At 48.3% G+C, this 22,415-nt stretch overlaps 2 protein-coding genes across 20 annotated transcripts in view; one reads left to right on the top strand and one right to left on the bottom strand.

The window, feature by feature from the left end:
* LOC144329412 (uncharacterized) overlaps window positions 1-22,415 on the bottom strand; it is an 83,163-nt gene that overhangs the window by 22,392 nt on the left and 38,356 nt on the right. For 2 of the 19 annotated variants that reach the window (XR_013399970.1, XM_077951846.1), the window contains 2 exons: window positions 19,143-19,225; window positions 7,336-8,887 (listed from right to left, as the gene is read on the bottom strand). Coding sequence is in view for 4 of the 19 variants with exons in the window: in XM_077951846.1 (XP_077807972.1) it covers window positions 8,769-8,887; window positions 19,143-19,225 (202 nt within the window). In the remaining 15 variants the exon portion in view is untranslated. Of the gene's footprint in view, window positions 1-3,424; window positions 3,888-4,546; window positions 4,566-7,335; window positions 8,888-13,761; window positions 14,085-14,140; window positions 14,744-17,793; window positions 17,909-19,142; window positions 19,226-20,839; window positions 20,904-22,415 lie in introns of those variants that run through there. The other 17 variants (XR_013399973.1, XR_013399966.1, XR_013399972.1 and 14 more) reach the window with 14 other exon arrangements.
* On the top strand, window positions 204-19,661 carry R3HDML (R3H domain containing like). The gene is made up of 5 exons (XM_001081974.5): window positions 204-2,921; window positions 6,664-6,782; window positions 8,853-8,985; window positions 11,475-11,590; window positions 17,834-19,661. Exons 1-5 carry the CDS (start codon window positions 2,661-2,663, stop codon window positions 17,958-17,960), a joined length of 756 nt encoding a protein of 251 aa, XP_001081974.3. The 5' UTR covers window positions 204-2,660; the 3' UTR covers window positions 17,961-19,661.

Here is a 22,415-nt window from a genome sequence, read left to right on the forward strand (position 1 = left end):
TTGTAAGTCTATCCCCTTGTATTTCAAAAGTAATGCTTGTTATTTTTGGGGAATACAAGTAATGAAAGAGAAGAAAATTGAACTCTTAACCTAGGACTTCAGCAACTCAGAGACCAATGAGACTTTACACACACACACACACACACACACACACACGTCCATTATCTACATACTCATACATTCACCTGGGGACACATGTGATCCAAGAACACTCAAACACACACGCATGTAAGTATGCTTGTACATTCATACACAAGTGCATACTCTCATAAGTACACACGTACACACAAACACATTCATACACACACTCCTAGACTGCATACTGTGTGCCAGCCACTGTACTAAGGCTCCACAAATGTTCACTCATTTCATCCTCGAAGCAAGGCTACAATGTAGGCACCATTATTTCTCCCATTTTACAGATGAGGCACACAAAGGTTGAGTAACTTTCCCAACACCTAGTTAGTGAGGGGGTGGGATAATGGAGATTTGAACCCAGATTTGTGGGCTTAATTAATTTGCTGATGAATAGGCTGTGTTTGAGTGGTATCATGACGAACATTCCCCTAGGCTTTTTTCCTTATGCATCTATATTTGGTTTGGTTAGAAAATAGCATCTTTGGCTAATATAAAAAAATTAACCGAGTGTGGTGGTGCACGCCCGTGGTCCCAACTATTCAGGAGGCTGAGGTGGAAGGATCACCTGAGCCTGGGAGGTGGAGGTTGCAGTGAGCCGAGATTGTGCCACTGCATTCCAGCCTGGACAACAGAGCGAGACTCTGTCTCAAAAGAAAAAAAAAGAAAGACAGCCTGTCCAATATGGTGAAACCCCATCCCTACTAAAAAATACAAAAATTAGCCAGGTTTGTTGGTGTGCACCTGTAGTCCCAGCTACTTGGGAGGCTGAGGTAGGAGAATCGAGGTTGCAGTGAGCCGAGATTGTGCCACTGTGCTCCAGCCTGGGCGACAAAGTGAGACAAAAAACAAAGGAAGGGGAGGGGAGGGGAGGGGAGTGGAGGGGAGGGGAGGGGAGGGGGAAGGGAAGGGAAGGGCATCCTTTTTAGATACTAACCGGGCCTGGGGTCGGGGTCAGATCTGGATTTAAATCCTGGCGTGATTGCAGACTAGCTCGCTTGACTTTGGGCTTGTTCTTTCTCCTCTCTCGGGCTCAGTTTCCTCATCTGTGAAATGAGGAACTACAGTGCCTGCTTCTGAGGGTTGGCTGAGCTTGTGTGTAAAGCACTCAACCCTGGGCCTGGCACATAGCAGGGCTCACTAGATGGGCCATATTAACTGCCTACTCCAAGGCTGGAGGGTGTTGTAGGGAAAATAGTCAGAAAATACTCTCCAGATGCAAGGTGGCTTTAATATGTCAGGATGTGGAAGGCAGAGAGAAGCCTCGGGGTCTGGGATCTTCCGTAGGGGATGAGTATTTTTTCCTGGAATCCCTGCCCTGTTGCTACATCACTACCCTGACCATTTGCCCAGCCCAGCCCTACACGCTTCAGGTGAAAGCAGAGAGAGAGGGGGCGGGAGAGAAAAGCCCATCAAGCAGCAGGCGGAGCCTCCCTGCAGGAGTCTGGCCTGGCTGGAAGGGGAGGGGGCTGTGGGGCCAGGGACGTCAGATGCCAACAGCGCCCAGGGGACCCTTAAAGTCGCTGCGCTGCCAGGTGGGCGAGGGTGTCGGCAGAGGTCCCCTGCCTCCTCGGCTGCCTCCTGAAGCCGCCTGGGCTACCCGTCCTGGGTACGCACCGTTGGAGCCTCCTGCCTGGTTTCTCATGCTTCTTTGTCTCTTCTCTAAGCCAATTTCTCGCTCCTTCTTCTGTTTCTGCCTCTCTCTATGTATTTCTGTCCTCCCCAGGCCACATCATTGCCTCTCTCTCATTCTGTCTTATCTCGTTACCTTTCTATTTCTCATTCTTTTTTCTCTGTAACTTTTTTTCTATCCCCTTTTTAGTCTCCCTTTTTTCTCTGCCTCTTTCATTCCCTGCCATTGGGTTTTCTCTGTGTCTCATTCTCAATTCCTAAATTGCAGCAAACAAGGGACAAAAGGACCCTGCAATACGCCTTGGGGTAAGGTGGGCCCTGCCCTCCAAGGGCATTGACTGAGCCCACTCAAGCAGGATTGGTGAAGACGATGTCTAGGCTGGAGAGGGCTGCTGTCTGTCTCCTCGGCTGGAGGGACAGAGTCCCGGCTTTGAAGTGGTGGCACCATCTCACTCCAGGGCCATGTCTGGATTAGCCACTGTCTGGGCATTTTTTCCCCTTGCCCAACCCACTCAGTCCCCCGGGGTGGAAAGGAAGGGGTGCTGGGCATCTGGACCAGAGCTGCATCCAGAGGTCTTTGCCAGGTTCCCAGGAGGCAGCATCCTCTGGGTTAGCACTGCTGGAGAACGCTCAGGGTCTGGTGCTCCCGTATCTCTCTACCTTTCTATTTCTCATTCTTTTTTCTCTGTAACTCTTTTTTTCTGTCCCCTTTTTGTTCTCTCTTTTTTCTCTGCCTCTTTCATTCTCTGCCATTGGGTTTTCTCTGTGTCTCATTCTGAATTCCTAAATTGCAGCAAAGCGGGGACAAACCTACCCTGCTTCGTGCCTACCCCTTCCAGGCAGTTGGCTCTGATTGCACGAGACAGACAGACCTGTGACCCCTCTATCCAGCTATGCCCCTGCTGCCTAGCACCGTGGGCCTGGCAGGCCTGCTCTTCTGGGCTGGCCAGGCAGTGAACGCCTTGATGATGCCTAATGCTACCCCGGCCCCAGCCCAGCCCGAGAGCACAGCTGTGCGGCTCCCGAGTGGCCTGGGGGTGCCCAGGTACCGCTGGAGGCGCCACATCTCTGCGAGAGACATGAATGTCTTACTGGATTATCACAACCACATCCGGGCCAGCGTGTACCCACCTGCTGCCAACATGGAATACATGGTGAGTCCCCGTGCCCACCTCCCCACTCCCTGCAGTGCCCCTTCTGGCAAATGCAGCCAACTCATCTTGGCCTAGAATGACTGGCTTTTAAGAGCTGGACCACTTGCCTGCCTGGCCCCACTAGCCAGTATCTGGGTGTCGACCTGTGGAAAGGGCAGGAGTTAATCTGCCCATTTTACAGATGAGGAAACTAAGGAAGTTACACAGCTCTTCCCGTGAGTCAGGGGCATGGGACTACGATGTAAGGGACGCCTTTGTGCACCAGGCACTGTACGTGAGTATCATCTCCATTTTCCAGAGGAAGAAACTGAGACTCAGAGAATTAATTTGCCCAAGGTCACCCAGCCAGGATTTCAAACCAGGCCTGCCTGCTGCCACCTGGCATCACCACAACTGTTAACCATCGCAATCCCCTACCCAAGAATTTTGGCTCCCCACACTGGGGACCTGCACGGGGGTGTGTGGCTGGTGCTTTCCATGCTATTGTCTCTTTGCCCTAAGGGTTTGACTGACACACCCACACCATCCTCCACAAGCCGCTGGAGGCAGGCTTGGAGCAGTGGGGACAGGTACTGGGGAATCTCAGGCTGAGGAAAACCAGCAGCTGACCAGCAGAGGAAGCTGGGATGTCTCCCCTCAAAGAGGCAGGGCTGGTGGCTCTCACTCCAGCCCCCAAGAAGTCAGAGGAGGGCACCAACTTCTTTCTTACAGCTCCTCCCCCAGGGCCATTGTCCAAAATCAGCCTAGAGGGATGGGTTTCCAGCCCACCCAGAGATGTCTTTAGGGAGTTTGCCAGTCTGCCCCCTGAAAGACCAACACATGCCACTCGATAGCCTGAAAACTTAACTTTTTCATCGTATCCATTGACTTATCCTTGGAGTACACTTGGAACCAGGCACCGTGCTAAGCCTTATGGACACTGCTGGGAACAGAATGGGCAAGGCTCCTTCCTTCATGGAGCTGACACTTTAGTGGGAATAAGAAAACAAGCATCAACAACAAGATATTAATATATATAAGGTAACGTGAGGTGGCAATACGGTATTGGGAGGGGTGGGGGGAATAGGAGCTGGGACGGCAGGCAGCTAGAACACAGGGGAGTCATTGACTTGTTCATTCATTTGTTAGCACCTAGAACGCCCTCCACTTTTCAAACAAATGGCACATTTATTGAGCACCTGTTGTGTGTGTGTGGCACCTGCCCCAACAGCTGTTTAATGACTGCAGGTGTCATGGAGCAGAAAGGGTTAGATGTTTCACCAGGGACTCCAGGGAGGGCATGAACATGTAGGTTTCATGTTTAGCCTGCTCCTCCCCTCAGTTTACCCCAATGCAGCATGAGGGAAGCATTCCTCAGCTCTCCCTAAAAGACTAGGCCAGACGGCTGGGTGCGGTGGCTCACGCCAGTAATCCCAGCACTTTGGGAGGCCGAGGCGGGTGGATCACCTGAGGTCACGAGTTCCAGACCAGCCTGGCCAACATGGTGAAACCCAGTCTCTACTAAAAATACAAAAATTAGCTGGGTGTGGTGATGGGCACCTGTAATCCCAAGCTACTTGAGAGGTGGAGGCAGGAGAATCGCTTGAACCTGGGAGGCGGTGGTTGCAGCGAGCCGAGATCCTGCCAGCCTGGGTGAAACTCTATCTAAAAAAAAAAAAAAAAAAAAGGATTGGGCCAGACAACCCTGGGAAGGTACCTGGACCCCTCTTTGGATGCCTCATTTCTCCCTCCCTAGCTGACTTCTACTCACAGAACAGGCTGTCCAACTCAACAGCCTTTGTCCCAGCAGCCCTTCTCTCACTGCCCCAAGAAAGTTTGGCTCCCATTTCTCATTCTCACACCGACCAGGACTATAATGATCAGTGACTTGTTGAAGGCCTTATTGCCTTGCTACCCTGAGTCCTCAGTGCCTAGAGATGTTGTTTGATATTTGATGAATGAACAAATCCTATCTCAGAGAATCCCAGGAAGTCAGAGCTGGAAGGGAACTCGTATTTTATTGACATATTTTCCGGTTATAAAACTTGGGGAGTTCATACATTGGAAGGTTATAAAACTGTTGAGGATTGAGGAGGGCATTCACCATGTACTGATGGGGAATAATCCCTAAGATGAAAGAGCAAGGTGCAGAATAGAATGCTGCCATTTGCATGTGTGTGTGTGTGTGTGTGTGTGTGTGTGTGTCTATATATAGAGAGCTGCTTGTACAGGTACAGAATATATACCTGTATACAGAGGACACAAGAAGCAGTGGTGACTGCCTCTTGGGATGGCATGCAGGGTGGTGGGGTTGGGGGACAAGTATAGGAGAGAGATGAGACTTTCTACTGTTCCTCCTTGGATATCTATTTTTTTTGTTGTTGTTGACACAGAATCTTGCTGTTGCCCAAGCTGGAGTGCAGTGGCACGATCTCAGCTCACTGCAACCTCTGCCTCCTGGGTTCAAGCAATTCTTGTGCCTCAGCCTCCCAACTAGCTGGGACCACTGACACACACCACCACGCCTAACTAATTTTTGTATTTTTTTTTTTAAGACAAAGTTTCACTCTTGTTGCCCAGGCTGCAGTACAATGGTACGGTCTCAGCTCACTGCAACCTCCGTCTCCCAGGTTCAAGTGATTCTCCTGCCTCAGCCTCCCAAGTAGCTGGGATTATAGGTGCCCACCACCACACCCGGCTAATTTTTATATTTTTAGTAGAGACAGGGTTTCACTATGTTGGCCAGGCTGGTCTTGAACGCCTGACCTCAGGTGATCCGCCCACCTCGGCCTCCCAAAGTGCTGGGATTACAGGTGTGAGCCACCATGCCTGGCCTAATTTTTGTATTTTTAGTAGAGAGGGAGTTTCTCCATGTTGGCCAGGATGGTCTCGAACTCCTGATCGCAAGTGATCTGCCTGCCTCAGCCTCCCAAAAGTGCTGAGATTACAGGCGTGAGCCATCATGCCCAGATGGATATCTTACATATTAAAATTATGCATATTTTCACAATTTAAAAAAGTCTTTGAATTAAACATTTTTAATGTTAAAATAAACACATTTAGAAGATACTGCAAGGCCGGGTGCAATCCACCTGCTTCAGCCTCTCGAAGTGCCCTGTAATCCCAGCACTTTGGGAGGCTGAGGCAGGTGAATTGTTTGAGGCCAGGAGTTGGAGACCAGCCTGGGCAACATGGCAAAACCCTGTGTCTACAAAAATTAGCCAGGTGTGGTGGCACGCGCCTGCAGTCCCAGCTACTCAGGAGGCTGAGGTGGGAGGATGGCTTGAACCAGAAGGCAGAGGTTGCAGTGAGCTGAGATGGCGCCACTGCACTCCAGCTTGGGTGACAGAGTGAGATCCTGTCTCAAAAAAGAAAAGAAAAGAAAAAAAGAAAGAAAGAAAGAAAGAAAAAGAAAATACTATAAATACAATTTAAGAATTAGTGATTTTCTCATCCTTCTGGGTTCAGTCACTTCCAGGGACTGCTGAGAACTCCTGTATGAACACCCTCGACCCTGCTCAGAGCAGAGCCCAAGCTCAGAGTCAAGAGATCTGGGTGTGGACCCCAGCTCTGGTATGGACTCATGGTTGCCCTTCAAGTCATCAGCAAGCTGAGCCTCAGTCTTCTACTTTGACACGGGGGTTTGTTGTAGGGTTCCAGGGAGATGCGGGAGAACCGGCACCAGGTAAATGTGCATCTCTGGACACGGTTGTGATGATGGTGGCTATTCCCCTGGAGAATTTCATTGCCTTTCTTTCCCCAGGTCTGGGACAAGCGGCTGGCCAGGGCTGCCGAGGCCTGGGCCACCCAGTGCATCTGGGCACATGGGCCTTCACAGCTGACGAGATACGTGGGCCAGAACCTCTCCATCCATTCTGGCCAGTGAGTGACCCTCTGCCCTTCCTTCACTCAGTCATTCAACAAACACTCACTGAACACTTACTCTGTACCAGGTGCTGCACTTGACACTGGGATACAGTGGTGAGCAAGGCAGACAAGCTCTCCACCTGCACGGAGCCTGCATTCTAGTTAGGAGGGGCAGGCAAAACCCTAACAAAGTTGTGTATACATTGAATTGAGGCAAGTCTTGTTTTGAGAACAAACAAGTGCACAGATCGTCATGGAAAGTGAGGAGGGATTGGAAGACTCAGAAAATAGGATAAGGGGGCCGGGCACAGTGGCTCACACCTCTAATCCCAGCACGTTGGGAGACTGAGGTGGGCAGATCACTTCAGGTCAGTAGTTCAAGACCAGTCTGGCCAGCATGGTGAAACCCCACCTCTACTGAATATGCAAAAATTAGCCCAGCATGGTGGCGCATGCCTGTAATCCCAGCTACTCGGGAGGCTGAGGCAGAAGAATCACTTGAACCCGGGAGGTGGAGGTTGCAGTGAGCTGAGATTGCACCACTGCACTCCAGCCTGAGTGACAGAGTGAGACTGTGTCTCAAAAATAATAATAAATCAATAAAGTAAAATAAAAATAAGGGGATAAAATAAAATAAAGGTAAGTCTGAGAATGGCAAGCCCACTCTTCTGGCCTGACTTTCTCACCGCCATTCTAACTCCCAAGTCAGACTCTGGGGATCTTCTGATCTGGGTGGCCTTGGGAAGTTATTTCCACTTTCTAAACTTCTAAACCTTGCTGTCCCTGTTTCTAAAACAAAGGTGTTAGCCTAGCTTAGTTCCTTCCAGACTTGTGGATTTCACAGGCCTATAAAACTGCAAAAAGACGTCTGTGAAACTGCTACAAGATGGTCAGATTTTTATTTTGCCAAATAAGGACGTTAGAAAAACAACTACCTTCCCATCTTTGCCATTCTGCCATCACCCTGGGGAGAGTGGGAAAGAATTAAGACCAGTCTTTTCAAGTGAGCTCAGTGGAAATTCAAGGCCCTGTTTGCATTTTTTTCATGTCCTTGACTGGTCACGACCAGCACCAGCCTCTGAGAGCCGTGAATGGTCACTCAAAGCCCTACAGAGCAGACGTCAGGTGATGCCTCCATTTCACTTCTCCTCTCTCCTGCCAGTGAACTCTTCCTGCCAGACTCCACCCCTACCCATGGCCATCATTTGAGAGGCTCACAGAGAGAAAGAAAGCGGTGTTAGAGACGAAGCTGTGCTGTCATAAATTACGGATGTGCATTCTTCCAGATTTTGTCCCTCACTAGTCATTTATGTATATTTTTATGTATTTGTGCCTCTGTCAAATATGTGTGATAGAAAAAGCCCTCAAAGGCCAGGGGCGGTGGCTCATGCCTGTAACCCCAGCACTTTGGGAGGCCGAAGCGAGCGGATCACCTGCTGTCAGGAGTTCGAGACCAGCCTGGCCAACATGGTGAAACCCCATCTGTACTAAAAATACAAGAATTAGCCAGGCGTGGTGGTGCACACCTGCAGTCCCAGCTACTTGGGAGGCTGAGGCACAAGAATTGCTTGAACCCAGAAGGCAGAGGTTGTAGTGAGCTGAGATCACACCACTGCACTCCAGCCTGGGCAACAGAGCGAGACTCCGTCTCAAAAAAAAAAAAAAAAGAAAAGGCCCTCAGGTCTCCCCAGATGGCTTTTCAGACTGCAGAGGGTATCTCAGGGTGTCACACCAGTATCTGCCTTCTCCTCACATCTCAGAGGCCTAGGAGATGGTCCAAGGAGCCCTTCCTTCCCTAAAATGCAAGCTCCCCCATCTGAGAAATGCACCTCCTGCCTGGCCCTCCATATGACAGTAACACATATGCTTTGTTGAGGACTTACCATGTGCTAGGTACAGGGAAGCACTTCACAAGGGTTCAGAACATGCCTGTGAGGCAGGGGCCACCGCCCTCCTGCTCCCAGATAGGAAACTGAGATGAAGGAAAGGAGGCAAAGTGACTCATCCAAGGTCACCAGCAAGTTGGCGGCCGAGCCACTTTTCCATCCTCTCACCCAGCTTCTTCTGTGCCCCCCGCCTCCCCAGGTACCGGTCCGTGGTGGATCTCATGAAGTCCTGGTCTGAGGAGAAGCGGCATTACTTGTTTCCCGCCCCGAGGGACTGTAACCCACACTGCCCCTGGCACTGCGATGGCCCCACCTGCTCCCACTATACCCAGGTACTCCTCCGTCAGGGCTGGGGGCCCTGGGATAACACATCCTGCTGCCTTAGAAGAAAAGGAATGTGTGGAGCAGATATGAGAATGCAAACAAAGACCTTTATGAGCTTCTTTTCACCAAAGAAGCATATTCCTGGAAAGTTGTGTGCACACTGAACTGAGGCGAATCATTTTTGTTTTTTGTTTGTTTGTTTGTTTTTTGAGACAGAGTCTCACTCTGTTGCTGAGGCTGGGGTGTAGTGGTGAGAGCTCGGCTCACTGCAACCTCCACCTCCTAGGTTCAAGCGAAACTCCGTCCCCACCCCCAAAATTAAAATAGTTATATATGTAAAGAAAGAAAACGACTGGGTGCAGTGGCTCATGCTTATAATCCCAGTAACTTGAGAGGCTGAGATGGCAGGATTTCCTGAATGCAGGAGTTTGAGACCAGCCTAGGCAACACAGCAAGACCTCATTTCTAAAAACCTTTTTAAAAATGGTGAGGCTTGGCCAGGCGACGTGGCTCATGCCTGTAATCCCAGCACTTTGGGAGGCCAAGGGGGTGGATCACGAGGTCAGGAGATCGAAACCATCCTGGCTAATACGGTGAAACTCCATCTCTACTGAAAATACAAACAATTAGCCAGGCGTGGTGGCATGTGCCTGTAATCTCAGCTACTTGGGAGGCTGAGGCAGGATAATCACTTGAACCCAGGAGGCAGAGGTTGCAGTGAGCCAGGATCACACTACTGCACTCCAGCCTGGCCAACAGAGCGAGACTCTGTCTCAAAAAAAAAAAAAAAATAGGCTTGATGGTGCACACCTTTAGTCCAAACTACTTGGGAAGCTGAGACAGGAGGATCGCTTGAACCCAGGAGGTTGAGGTTGCGGTGAGCTATGATCCTATCACTGCAATCCAGCCTGGGTGACAGTGAGATCCACCTCTCTAAAAATAATAATTTAAAAAGGAAATGAATAGAAGAATATAGAAAATATATTGGCTGTCCGGGTGTGGTGGCTGACACCTGCAATCGTAGCACTTTGGGAGGACGAGGTGGGCAGATCACCTGAGGTCAGGAGTTGAAGACCAGCCTGGCCAACATGATGAAACCCCATCTCTACTAAAAATCCAAAAAATTAACTAGGTGTGCTGGTGGGCACCTATAATCCCAGCTACTCGGGAGGCTGAGGCAGGAGAATCACTTGAAGCCAGGAGGCAGAGTTTGCAGTGAGCCACTGCACTCCAGCCTGGGCAACAGAGCAAGATCTTTCTCAAAAAAAAAAAAGAAAAGAAAAAAGAAAAAGAAAAGAAAAAGAAAGAAAATATGTTGGCTAATAAAAAAAGAACAAAATCATGTATTTTTGCAGGAACATGGATGGAGCTGGAGGCCATTATCCTTAACAAACTAATGCAGGAACAGAAAACCAAATACCACATTTTCTCATTTATAAGTAGGAGCTAAATGATGAGAACACATGGACACGGGAGGGGGGAACAACACACACTGGGGCCTGTCAGAGGGTGGAGGGCAGGAGGAGAGAAAGCATCAGAAAAGATAACTAACGAGCACTAGGCCTAATTCCTGGTGATGAAACAATCTTTACAAACCCCGGTCACAAGAGTTTACCTATGTAACAAACTGAACATGTCCCCCTGAACTTAAAACAAAAGGTAAACAATCCAAAAAAGAAAAAAAAAAAGAAACCCAGATACTTTATTTCAAATTATTAAAAACATTAGAGGGCTGGGTGCAGTGGCCCGCACCTGTAATCCCAGTACTTTGGGAGGCTGAGGCGAGTGGATCTCCTGAGGTCAGGAGTTCGAGACCAGCCTGGACAACATGGCAAAACCCCATCTCTACTATAAATACAAAAAATTAGCTGGGCATGGTGGTGCACGCCTGTAGCCCCAGCTACTTGGGAGGCTGAGGCAGGAGAATCACTTGAACCTGGGAGGCAGAGGTTGCAGTGAGCCAAGATATCACCACTGCACTCCAGCCTGGGTGACCGCGAGACTGTCTCCAGATAAATAAATAAATAAATAAATAAAAGCATTAGTGACTGTCAGAAAAAAGAAAATATATTGGCTAGTCTGAAGGTAGTGTGTTCTCTCAATTGATTGTTTACAGTCAGTTACAGATCCAACTCCCTTCTCACAGCTGCCCTTGACTGAGTTCAGTATGAAATGAAAGAAAACATATCACACATGATAACATGACAAGGCTAGTGATTCATAAAATTCTTGTTCAAATTGTGTGTATATATGTGTCTATTTGTACACCTGTAACAATATAAAAATTATTCCCTACTGTTGTAGTAAAAAGAAAAAAAAAATAAGATTGAGAAACATTATGTTACAATACAAATGCCTCCGTTTCCTCCCCCAACACCTTGGAACAGGCAGACTGTCTCTCCCAGGAAGACGTCACCCAATGCAACTGTACAACCCCAGGGAGCCCAGGTCCCACTGAGCCCTTCTCATAGCCTCCACTGTCTCTGTCCTTCATCAGATGGTGTGGGCATCCTCCAATCGACTGGGCTGCGCCATCCACACCTGTAGCAGCATCAGCGTCTGGGGCAACACCTGGCATCGGGCGGCATACCTGGTCTGCAACTACGCCATTAAGTAAGTGCCCGCATCTAAGGCAAAGGGGGCCCTGGGGCAGGAGGGTGGGTCCTGAGAAGTCAAAGAAAGATACAGTCCCGGCCAGGCGCGGTGGCTCAAGCCTGTAATCCCAGCACTTTGGGAGGCCGAGACGGATGGATCACGAGGTCAGGAGATCGAGACCATCCTGGCTAACACAGTGAAACCCCGTCTCTACTAAAAAAATACAAAAAACTAGCCGGGCGAGGTGGCGGGCGCTTGTAGTCCCAGCTACTCGGGAGGCTGAGGCAGGAGAATGGCATGAACCCAGGAGGCGGAGCTTGCAGTGAGCTGAGATCCGGCCACTGCACTCCAGCCTGGGCGACAGAGCGAGACTCCGTCTCAAAAAAAAAAAAAAAAAAAAAAAAAGATACAGTCCCTATCCCTTCTTCATTCTAAGTGCCCTCAATACCATATAATTTGGGTAGTTTTTTTATTAAGGCCGAGCACGGTGGTTCATGCCTGAAATCCCAGCACTTTGGGAAGCCAAGGTGGGCAGATCCCTTGAGCCCAGGAGTTCAAGATCAGCCTGGGGAACACGGCAAGACCCTGTCTCTTAAAAAAAAATTAGCTGAGTGTTGTGGTGCTCATCTGTAGTCCCAGCTACTGGGGGAGGAGTGAGACAGGAGGGTCACATGGGGGTAGAGGCTGCAGTGAGCCATCATCATGCTACTGCACTCCAGTCTATGCAAGAGTTAGAAACTGTGTAAGAGTGAGAAACTGTCTCCAAAAAAATAAAAGTCAATTAATAGTCCTTCCTTCCTTCCTTCCTTCATTCCTTCCTTCCTTTCTCTTTCTTTCTTTAGAGGCCTTGCTCTGTTGGCCAGGCTGGAGTGCAGTGGCGTGATCTCAGCTCGCTGCAGCCTCCACTTCCCAGGTTCAAGCAATTCTCCTGCCTCAGCCTCCTGAGTAGCTGGGATTACAGGCGTCTGCCACCATGCCCAGCTAATTGTTGTATTTTTACTAGAGACAGGGTTTCACCATGTTGGCCAGACTGGTCTCAAACTCCTAACCTCAGGTGATCTGCCTGCATTGGCCTCCCAAAGTGCTGGGATTACAGGAGTGAGCCACTGCGCCCAGCCTATTTTCCCTTCTCTTTTTGAGACAAGGTCTCACTCTGTCACCCAGGCTGGAGGACAGTGGCACAGTCACAGCTCACTACAGCCTCGACTGGCTGGACTCAAGTAACCCTCCTCACTTCAGCCTCTCAAGTAGCTGGGACTATAGGTGCAGGCCACCATGCCTGGCTAATTTTTTTGTTTTTTGTAGAGACAGGGGTCTTACTATGTTGCCCAGGCTGGTCTTGAACTCCTAGGCTCAAGCAGTCCTCCTGTCAAGGTCTCCCAAAGTGCTGGGATTACAGGCATAAGCCACCCTGCCCAGCCCAATAATCCTTTTCCTTTACCCAAGTTTGAGAATCACGGAGAGAGACAGGACTGACACAGGTGGAAAGACGGTGTTGCTGAAGTCAGTAGTGGAGAATGTGGTTTAGATCTGCCGATACGCCAGCCAAGTAGGCTTACAAATATCTCACTACTGAATTAGACCTACACATCCAGTGGCAGGTAACACTGGACAGCCAAAGGCCCCTTCTTACAAGTACAGGGCCAGCACTCTAAGCTTACGACAAAGAAAAATACAGCCAAGAACACATGCTCCCTGCAGGGAGGCAGATCCCAAAGAAAAGGAAGGAGGAATGAGTGTGCTTAGCTCCTCCAGTTTGCTGGGTGGGAGAGAGTTTAGGAGATGCCTTCATACAAGCCTCTTGGAAACAGGGAGCAAGCGTAATGAAACTTGCAGACATCACAGATTCTCAAAGAAAAACAAGAACAGGCCAGGTGCGGTGTCTTACGCCTGCAATCCCAGCACTTTGGGAGGCCGAGGTGGGTGAGTCACTTCAGGTTAGGAATTTGAGACCAGCCTGGCCAACATAGCGAAACCTCGTGTCTACCAAAAATACCAAAATTAGCCGAGCGTGGTGGCGCGTGCCTGTAATCCCAGCTACTTGGGAGGCTGAGGCAGGAGAATTGCTCGAGCCTCAGAAGTGGAGATTGCAGTGAGCTAAGATCACACCACTGCACTCCAGCCTGTGCAACAGAGAAAGACTCCGCGTGTCAAACAACAACAACAACAACAAAAACGAGAACAAATTATTTATTTATTTATTTATTTATTTATTTATTTATTTATTTATTTATTTTGAGATGGAGTCTTGCTCTGTCACCCGGGTTGGAGTGCAGTGGCGCGATCTTGGCTCACTGCAAGCTCCACCTCCCGAGTTCATGCCATTCTCCTGCCTCAGCCTCCCAAGTAGCTGGGACTACAGGTGCCCACCACCACACCTGGCTGATTTTTTGTATTTTTAGTAGAGACGAGGTTTCACTGTCTTAGCCAGGATGGTCTCCATCTTTTGACCTTGTGATCCGCCCGCCTTGGCCTCCCAAAGTGCTGGGATTACAGGCGTGAGCCACCACGCCTGGTAAAACAAGAACAAATTTTAAGTAAACATGATATTTAGAATTCCTTTTTTTCTTTTCTTTTTTTTTTTTTTTTTTTTTTTCTGAGACAAGGTCTTGCTCTGTTGCCCAGGCTGGAATGCAATAACCAGATCATAGCTCACTGCAGCCTCAAACTCCTGGATTCAAGCAATCCTCCCACCTCACCCTCCTGAGTAGCTGGGAGTACAGGCATGCATCACCACACCTGGCTAATTTTTAACATTTTTGTAGAGATGGTGGTCTCATTATGTTGCCTAGGCTGGTCTTGAACTCCTGGCCTCAAGCAATCTCCCTACTTGGCTTCCCAAAGTGCTGGGATTATAGGTGTGAGCCACCCACTGTGCCTGCCCCAGAATTCCAAAATTACTTAATAACCACATTTTACTGTCACATAGCCTTTGATCATTTGCAAACTACTTTCACATTATCTCACTGAAGACATGAAAAAGGAAAAAGGGGGGAACACTAGTAAAACATTATTTCTTTTTACAAATTAAGAAATTGAGGCTCAGGGAAGTTGAGTAATTTACCAAATGTCACAAAACCAATAAGTAGTAGAGCTGGTTCAAAAGAATCAGTTTTTGATTTCAAATTCCTTCTATTGCATTATTCTGATGTTCTTGAAGTCATTAGTAGCCTGAAAAAAATTATCAAAATAAGATACTTGTTGTTTGTTAGATATGGCATCTATTGACAAAGTGTCACATTACAGCCCAGCTTTATCAGACACAGAAGAATACAAAACCAAATTCCATTACAAACAGCTTCTAATATATATATATATATATATATATATATTTTTTTTTTTACAGTGGCGAGGCCACAGCTCACTGCAGCTTCGACCTCCCAGGCTCAAGTTTTCTAGTTTGTTTGTTGACATATCAAATGTTTGAAGCATTGAGTGTTATTAGTATAGTTGTTAAGATTTTTAGCCTCTGGGGCCAAGACTGGCAGGGTTCAAATTTGTGTTCTTACTTAACTTCTCCATTCCTGTTTCTTCATCTGCAAAATGGGAATAAAATAATATCTAGTCTTGGAACTGAGTGAGATAACCCAGGTAATACCCCCAGGCTGATAATAAATGGGGAATAAGACTGATTCCTATTGTTATTACAATAGACCTAGGCTTGATTCCCCTCTGCAATGCATGTACGAAGCATTTGAATACATCATTTTATCTCAGGCCTCAGCCTTCCCCTTCCCTTCTTTCCTTCCCCTTTCCTTTTCCCTTTCCCATTTCCCCTTTCTCCTTTCTCCTTTCCTTTGCTTTCTTTTCTTCTGTCTGGCCCTGTCACCCAGGCTGGAGTGCAGTGGCAGAATCTCAGCTCTGCTACCCCCACCTTCCCAGTTCAAGCAATCCTCACACCTCAACCTCCCCTGCGGTTGGGACTACAGGTGTTCACAACCATGCTTGGCTATGTTTTGTTTTCTGTTTTTGTTTTTTGTAGAGACGGGGTCTTGCCATGTTGCCCAGGCTAGTCTGGAACTCCTGGGCTCAAGCGATCTGCCCACCTCAGTCTCCCAATGTGCTGGGACTACAGGCATGAGCCACCAAGCCCAGCCCCTTTGGGGGTTAATACTACCTGGCTCACAGAATTTAAGGATTAAAATATAATGTGAGGCCGGGCATGGTGGCTCATGCCTGTAATCCCAGCACTTTGGGAGGCCAAGGCAAGTGGATCACCTGAGGTCAGTGACCAGCCTGACCAACATGGTGAAACCCCATCTCTACTAAAAGTACAAAAATTAGCCAGGCATGGTGGTGCGTGCCTGTAGTTCCAGCTACTCGGGAGGCTGAGGCAGGAGAATCGCCTGAACCCGGGAGGCGGAGGCTGCAGTGACCCGAGATCATGCCACTGCACTCTAGCCTGGATGACAATGCAAGACTCTGTCTCAAATTAAAATAAAATAAAATAAGCCTCTGTGGTGCCTTGCCCATAGTACCTGCTAAATAAATGGTGGCCATGACTAGAACTAAGTTATAAACTCTTGGGCGTGGGAAAGCCACCGTTTTCATTTCTTTTTTTTTTTTTTTTTTGAGACGGAGTCTCCCTCTATCGTCCAGGCTGGAGTGCAGTGGCGCGATCTCCGCTCACTGCAAGCTCCGCCTCCCGGGTTCACGCCATTCTCCTGCCTCAGCCTCCCGAGTAGCTGGGACTACAGGCACCTGCCACCACACCTGGCTGATTTTTTTTTGTATTTTTAGTAGAGACGGGGTTTCACCGTGTTAGGCAGGATGGTCTCGATCTCCTGACCTCGTGATCTGCCCGCCTCGGCCTCCCAAAGTGCTGGGATTACAGGCATAAGCCACCGCGCCCGGCTGACCGTTTTCATTTCTATATCCTTCTACTACAGCGATTGCAACCCTTTGTTTTTTTAAGCAGAACTTTTTTCTAAGTGGTTAAATTAAACAAAAAAAGAACTCCATGTCATCCCAGGTGTCACCACCCCCACTCTCCCTGCCCCCAAACTTCTGAGAGCACCTTTTGAAAACTGAACTGAATAGCAGCTGGCACAAATTCTGATGTTCAATAGGTGCTCCGGAAGTGTTTGTTGAATGACTAAATGACCGAATGAGTCCTGTTAGGAAACCAGCAGTGAGTGTTTTTCTGAGCACTTCAGCTGATTTCACTCACGGTCACTCAACAATCACGTTTGGAGAAAAAAGATTCTATTTCTGCTCAAAGGTGTGTTCATTTAAGGTGTGAGAAAACAAGGCATTAGGGCTTGGCAAAGATAATGAATGTCTCAGGCCGGTGGTGAGATTATCAGGCAGCCACAAGCAAGGGCCAGAGGAACAATTTTAGGCTCTGAAAGGAGAAAGAGGGAGAAAAAGACTGAGCATGGTGGCTCACGCCTGTAATCCTAACACTTTGGGAGACCAAGGTGGGCAGATCACTTGAGGTCAGGAGTTCGAGACCAGCCTGGCCATATGGTGAAACCCCGTCTCTACTAAAAATACAAAAATTAGCCAGGTGTGGTAGCACGTGCCTATAATCCCAGCTACTCAGGAGGCTGAGGCATGAGAATCGCTTGAACCCAGGAGGTGGAGGCTGCAGTGAGCTGAGATCGCGCCACTGCAATCCAGACTGGGTGTCAGAGTGGGACTCCCTCTCAAAACAAAACAAAGAAAAAGAAAAAGAAAATCAACCCTTACAGGGGAGGCACTAATTGGTAAGGCACTAATTGGCCAGGCACAGTGCTAGGTGCATACATACATGTGATCTTTGCTGAATCCCTTAGAAAGAGGAGGTCTTCTCTTGGTTTACAAGAGAAACCAAGGTTTACAGGTTGGGCACAGTGGCTCATGCCTGTAATCTCAGCACTTTGGGAGGCTGAGGCAGGAGGACTGCTTGAGTCCAGAAGTTCCAGACCAGCCTGAGCAGTATAGTGAGACCCCCATCTCTGCAAATAATTAAAAAATTAGCTGGGCACGGTGGCATGTGCCTGTAGTCTTAGCTACTCAGAAGACTGAGTTGAGAGGATTGCTTGAGCCCAGGACGTCAAGGCTGCAGTGAGCTATGGGTGACAGCAACACCCTGTCTCAAAAACAAAAAACAAAACAAAAATTAAAAAAAAAAAAGAAAGAAAAAAAGAAACCAAGACTTGCAGATGTGACTTGCCCCAGGTCCCAGGGCTGGTCAATGGCAGCGCTGAGATCTGGACATCTGTGTGAAGGTTGCTCACCTAATGCTCCTCTGTCTCCCTGGGACCTTTTCTCTTCCAGGGGCAACTGGATTGGCGAGGCTCCGTACAAGATGGGAAGGCCGTGCTCCGCCTGTCCCCCCAGTTACCAAGGTAGCTGCAATAGCAACATGTGCTTCAATGGGCTGAAATCCAACAAGCTCCCGTGATTCTGAATTTTCCCTGGGCTTTGGTGTGCCGCCAGCTGGGCCTGACCCTCCATGTCCTGTCCTCAAAAAACTGGGTGGAGAAATAATTTCTTCTTCAAAGGAGATGAGTTAGAATTACCCCCTATTTAATTTTCCCTCCTAGATTCCCTTTCTTAAATGTCCAACATGGGTCAAAAGAAGATGACCTCCTTGCCTGCCTTCTTTCCTAGTTGCATCTTTCTTTTTGTGGGCCTCCGGGAAAGAGTCCTGCATCTTTCATTAATTCAGTTCTCAGAGAACCAAGGCTGGAAGGCATAGAACTGGCACCTTAGGACCAGGCATAATGGCTCACACCTATAATCCCAGCATTTTGGGAGGCTGAGGTGGGAGAATCACTTGAGTCCTGGAGTTGGAGAACAGCCTGGAAAGCATGGCAATACCCCATCTCTATTTAAAAACAAACAAACAAACAAAAAACCTGGCACCTCAGTTTTGTAACTCTCAGGCTTTGCCAAACCCAAATGACTTTGTCCATCCAATGAAAGGAATTCCACCAGGTGTGGCTGTTCACACCTGTAATCCCAGCATTTTGGGAGGCTGAGGTGGGTGGATCACCTGAGGTCAACAGTTTGAGACCAGCCTGGCCAACACGGTGAAACTCCATCTCTACTAAAAAGACAACAATTAGCCAGGAGTGGTGGCTCTCGCCTATAATCCCAGCTACTCGGGAGGCTGAGGCAGGAGAATCGCTTGAACCTGGGAGGCGGAGGTTGCAGTGAGCAGAGACTGAGCCACTGCACTGCAGCCTGGGGACACAGCGAGACTCTGTCTAAAAAAAGGAAGGAAGGAAGGAAGGAAGGAAGGAAGGAAGGAAGGAAGGAAGGAAGGAGGGAGGGAGGGAGGGAGGGAGGGAGGGAGGGAGGGCGGGCGGGAGGAAGGAAGGAAGGAAGGAAGGAAGGAAGGAAGGAAACCTGCTTTCATTCATTCCATAACAGTCAACCAGTTTCTGGGCAGCCTTTGAGGACTTGTGATTCCCTCCCTGAGTCGGGCGCATTTCAGATCCATGATTTCAAAAAACATTGAAATTGGCTTGTGGACATCCCCCACCCCCACCCCCACTGCATGGTATTGGAGCCACCACAGAGTCTAGGCCCCCCTTTTTACAGATGGGTACACTGAGGCTCAGAGCAGGGTGTAACTTACCCAGAGCTGCACAGCTTGTCTTTGATGGCCAAGGTGGGAGCTCAGTCTCTGACGGCCCCTTCCCACTTCCTCGGCTCTCAGAACTGAGAAGTGAAAACCAAAGTTGGCCTGAGGGGACTCTCTCTGGGCCTTTTTTTCTCTTTCTGTCTCTGCCTCGGTCTCTCTCTTTTGTCTACTGTCCGTTCTATCCCTGCCTGTTTTTGTTTCTGTCTGTGTCTCTGATTCTTTTTCTTCCATATCATCTTACTCTCATTCCAATAAACCATTTCTCCTCTCCCCGCCATCCCACCCAGGGATCATAGCACACAAAAGTCCTTTTGTCTCCAGAGATAGTAAAATCTCCTCCCTCAGACCTTGCCCTGCAGCTGGGGCCCACTCCCTGCCTGTCTGGAGAGCTCCTCCTTTGAAGACCTGGGATGGAAAACAGGCCCTTTTCCGTGGAGTCCCTACATTGTCCTGGATGGAATGAGTTTTCTCATCCTGTGCATGTCACCCCCTCCCATCCCACCCCCCAATAAAGTCTTTTGAGATCCCGTGTAGTGGCTCTTTCTGGTCCCCCCTTCTCTCAGCTCCCAAGAGGGTCAAAAGACAAGGAATGGGAACTGGGTGGGGGAAGATGGGTGAGAGGAAAACCAGCTCAACTGGAAGACCAGGGGAAGGAACTAACAGCGCTTTGGGCCCTGCTCTGCAGAAGGCTAGATCAATGCACAAGTGCATGCACATACACTATTGCTCCATTTTACAGATGAGATAAATGAGGCGTGGAGTGAGTACTAATTTCTAAATGCTGGAAATGAGTGAAATAAGAGAATTAAGAGGTCAGGCGTCCTGGCTCATGCCTGTAATCCCAGCATTTTGGGAGGCCAAGGCGGTCAGATAGTTGAGGCCAGGAGTTCGAGGCCAGGAGTTCGAGACCAGTCTGGGCAACACAGTGAAACCCTGTCTCTACTAAAATTACAAAAATTAGCCAAGCATGGTGGGGCACGCCTGTAATCCCAGCTACTCAGGAGGCTGAGACACCAGAATTGCTTGAACACAGGAAGTGGTGGTTGCAGTGAGCCAGGACTGCACCACTGCACCCCAGCCTGGGTGACAGAGCAAGTCTGTGTCTCAAAAAAAAAAAAAAAAAAAGAGAGAGAATTAAGGACACTGTTGTGAGTTCATTATTCTTAGACTATATCTTTCCTACTTTATTTTTTGGAATGGGCTCTTCAAGGCAGTATCAGAAATGGAAAACCCAAGAGATCACATGGAATTCCCACCTTACAGTGGCACTTTTTGCTTGTCTCTTCCCTGGCACGGTGGCTCACACCTGTAATCCCAGCACTTTGGGAGGCTGAGGAAGGTGGATCACCTGAAGTCAGGAGTTCCAGACCAGCCTGACCAACATGGTGAAACCCGGTCTTTACTAAAAATACAAAATTAGCTGGGCGTGGTGGTGCGCACCTGTAATCTCAGCTACTTGGGAGGCTGAGGCAGGAGAATCGCTTGAACCCAGGAGGCAGAGGTTAAAGTGAGCTGAGATTGTGCCATTGTACTCCAGTCTGGGCAACAAGACAACAAAACTCTGTCTCAAAAAAAAAAAAAAAGAACAGATTCAATGAAGCTTCTTGAGCCTGTTTTTGTATCTGTAAAATGGGAATATTGACTGGGACAATTCAATGACATTAAGAACATACAATGCTGACAAAACTAACCAGTTCATAAATGCCAGTGGTTGTCATTCTCATTATCCTGGTGCTCAAGAAGGCGATGTGAGACCTGTTGAAACAGCATGGACTTTGGGGTCAGATGATGCTGAATTCTAGTTCTGTGTCGGCTCCTTCCTAGTTATGTGACCCCATGATGCCACTTCAGGGGGTTACATACACTTAAATCTCTAGAACATTTTGGGAAATTGACATAGGGTTAGCAAACTTCCCCCACCCCCATATAAAAATATTAATACTTTTTTTTTTTTTTTTTTTGAGATGGAGTCTGGCTCTGTCACCCAGGCTGGAGTACAGTAGCACAATTTCGGCTCACTGCAACATTTGCCTCCTGGGTTCAAGCGATTCTCCTGCTTCAGGCTCCCAAGTAGCTGGGATTACAGGGGCTCACCACCACGCCCAGCTAATTTTTGTATTTTTAGTAGAGATGGGGTTACACCATGTTGGCCAGGCTGGTCTCAAACTCCTGACCTCAAGTGATCCACCTGCCTCGGCCTCCCAAAGTGCTGGGATTACAGGCATGAGCCACTGCGCCCAACCGAGAATATTAATACTTTAAAAAAAAAAAATCGAACATATATTTATTTATTTATTTATTTATTTATTTATTTATTTATTTTGAGATGGAGTCTCGCTCTGTCGCCCAGGCTGGAGTGCAGTGGCGCGATCTTGGCTCACTGCGACCTCTGTCTCCCAGGTTCAAGCGATTCTCCTGCCTCAGCCTTCCGTGTGCCACTATGCCCGGCTAATTTTTTTATTTTTAGTAGAGACCAAGTTTCACCATGTTGGTCAGGCTGGCCTCAAACTCCTGACCTCGTGATCTGCCCGCCTCGGCCTTCTAAAATGCTGGGATTACAGGCATGAGCCACCACGCCCAGCCCCAAAATCTAACGTTTGTTATCACTGTTGTTTTACAAAAGAAAGGGCATTTTAGTGCAACCCATGTCCATCCATAGTGGCTGAAGGTCCCTCTCAAGTGGTTGATAAAGCTGAAAAAAGAGACTATGAGGAGAAAATAGGAATGTATCAATTAGCTATTTTAGAGGCAGGGCAAACTATGAGCTAGGTATTTCTATAAGGAAATGAAATAATTTTCCAAAAAACATACAGCAAGGAAACAGTAGAGCTGGAGTTTTCTGATTTTTCTGAGTCCAGAATTTGTTTCACTGTTCTCATTTCAGTTCTCTCTAACAGGATGAATGACCTTGATTTCAGAATCCCCAAGCAGGTGGTGAGATCCAAAATTGAGACAAAAGAAATGGGGCTGTTCCAAAAAAAAAACCTAGGTGGTAGGTGTCTAACATGTAAGGGAGCTAAAACAGGGTGTGCAGGTTTCAGCAGCAGGTTGAATTTAGAATGGGGAAGGAGACCAGAGGAGGCACCAGACAGGATGACTTTGTCCCATTGGCCTGGAGGCAGACCCATGTTTCTCCACCCCTCATATCACCCTCCAGTTTGTAACAGTATCTTTGAATGACGATCTGATTAAGGTCGGTCTCCTCCATTAGTCCACAAGTTTTGGGGGTACATCTACTTTGCTCATTTCCATATCACCAGAATCTAG

The sequence above is a fragment of the Macaca mulatta genome, chromosome 10 (genome assembly GCF_049350105.2).
Source record: "Macaca mulatta isolate MMU2019108-1 chromosome 10, T2T-MMU8v2.0, whole genome shotgun sequence".
Lineage (NCBI taxonomy): Eukaryota > Metazoa > Chordata > Mammalia > Primates > Cercopithecidae > Macaca > Macaca mulatta.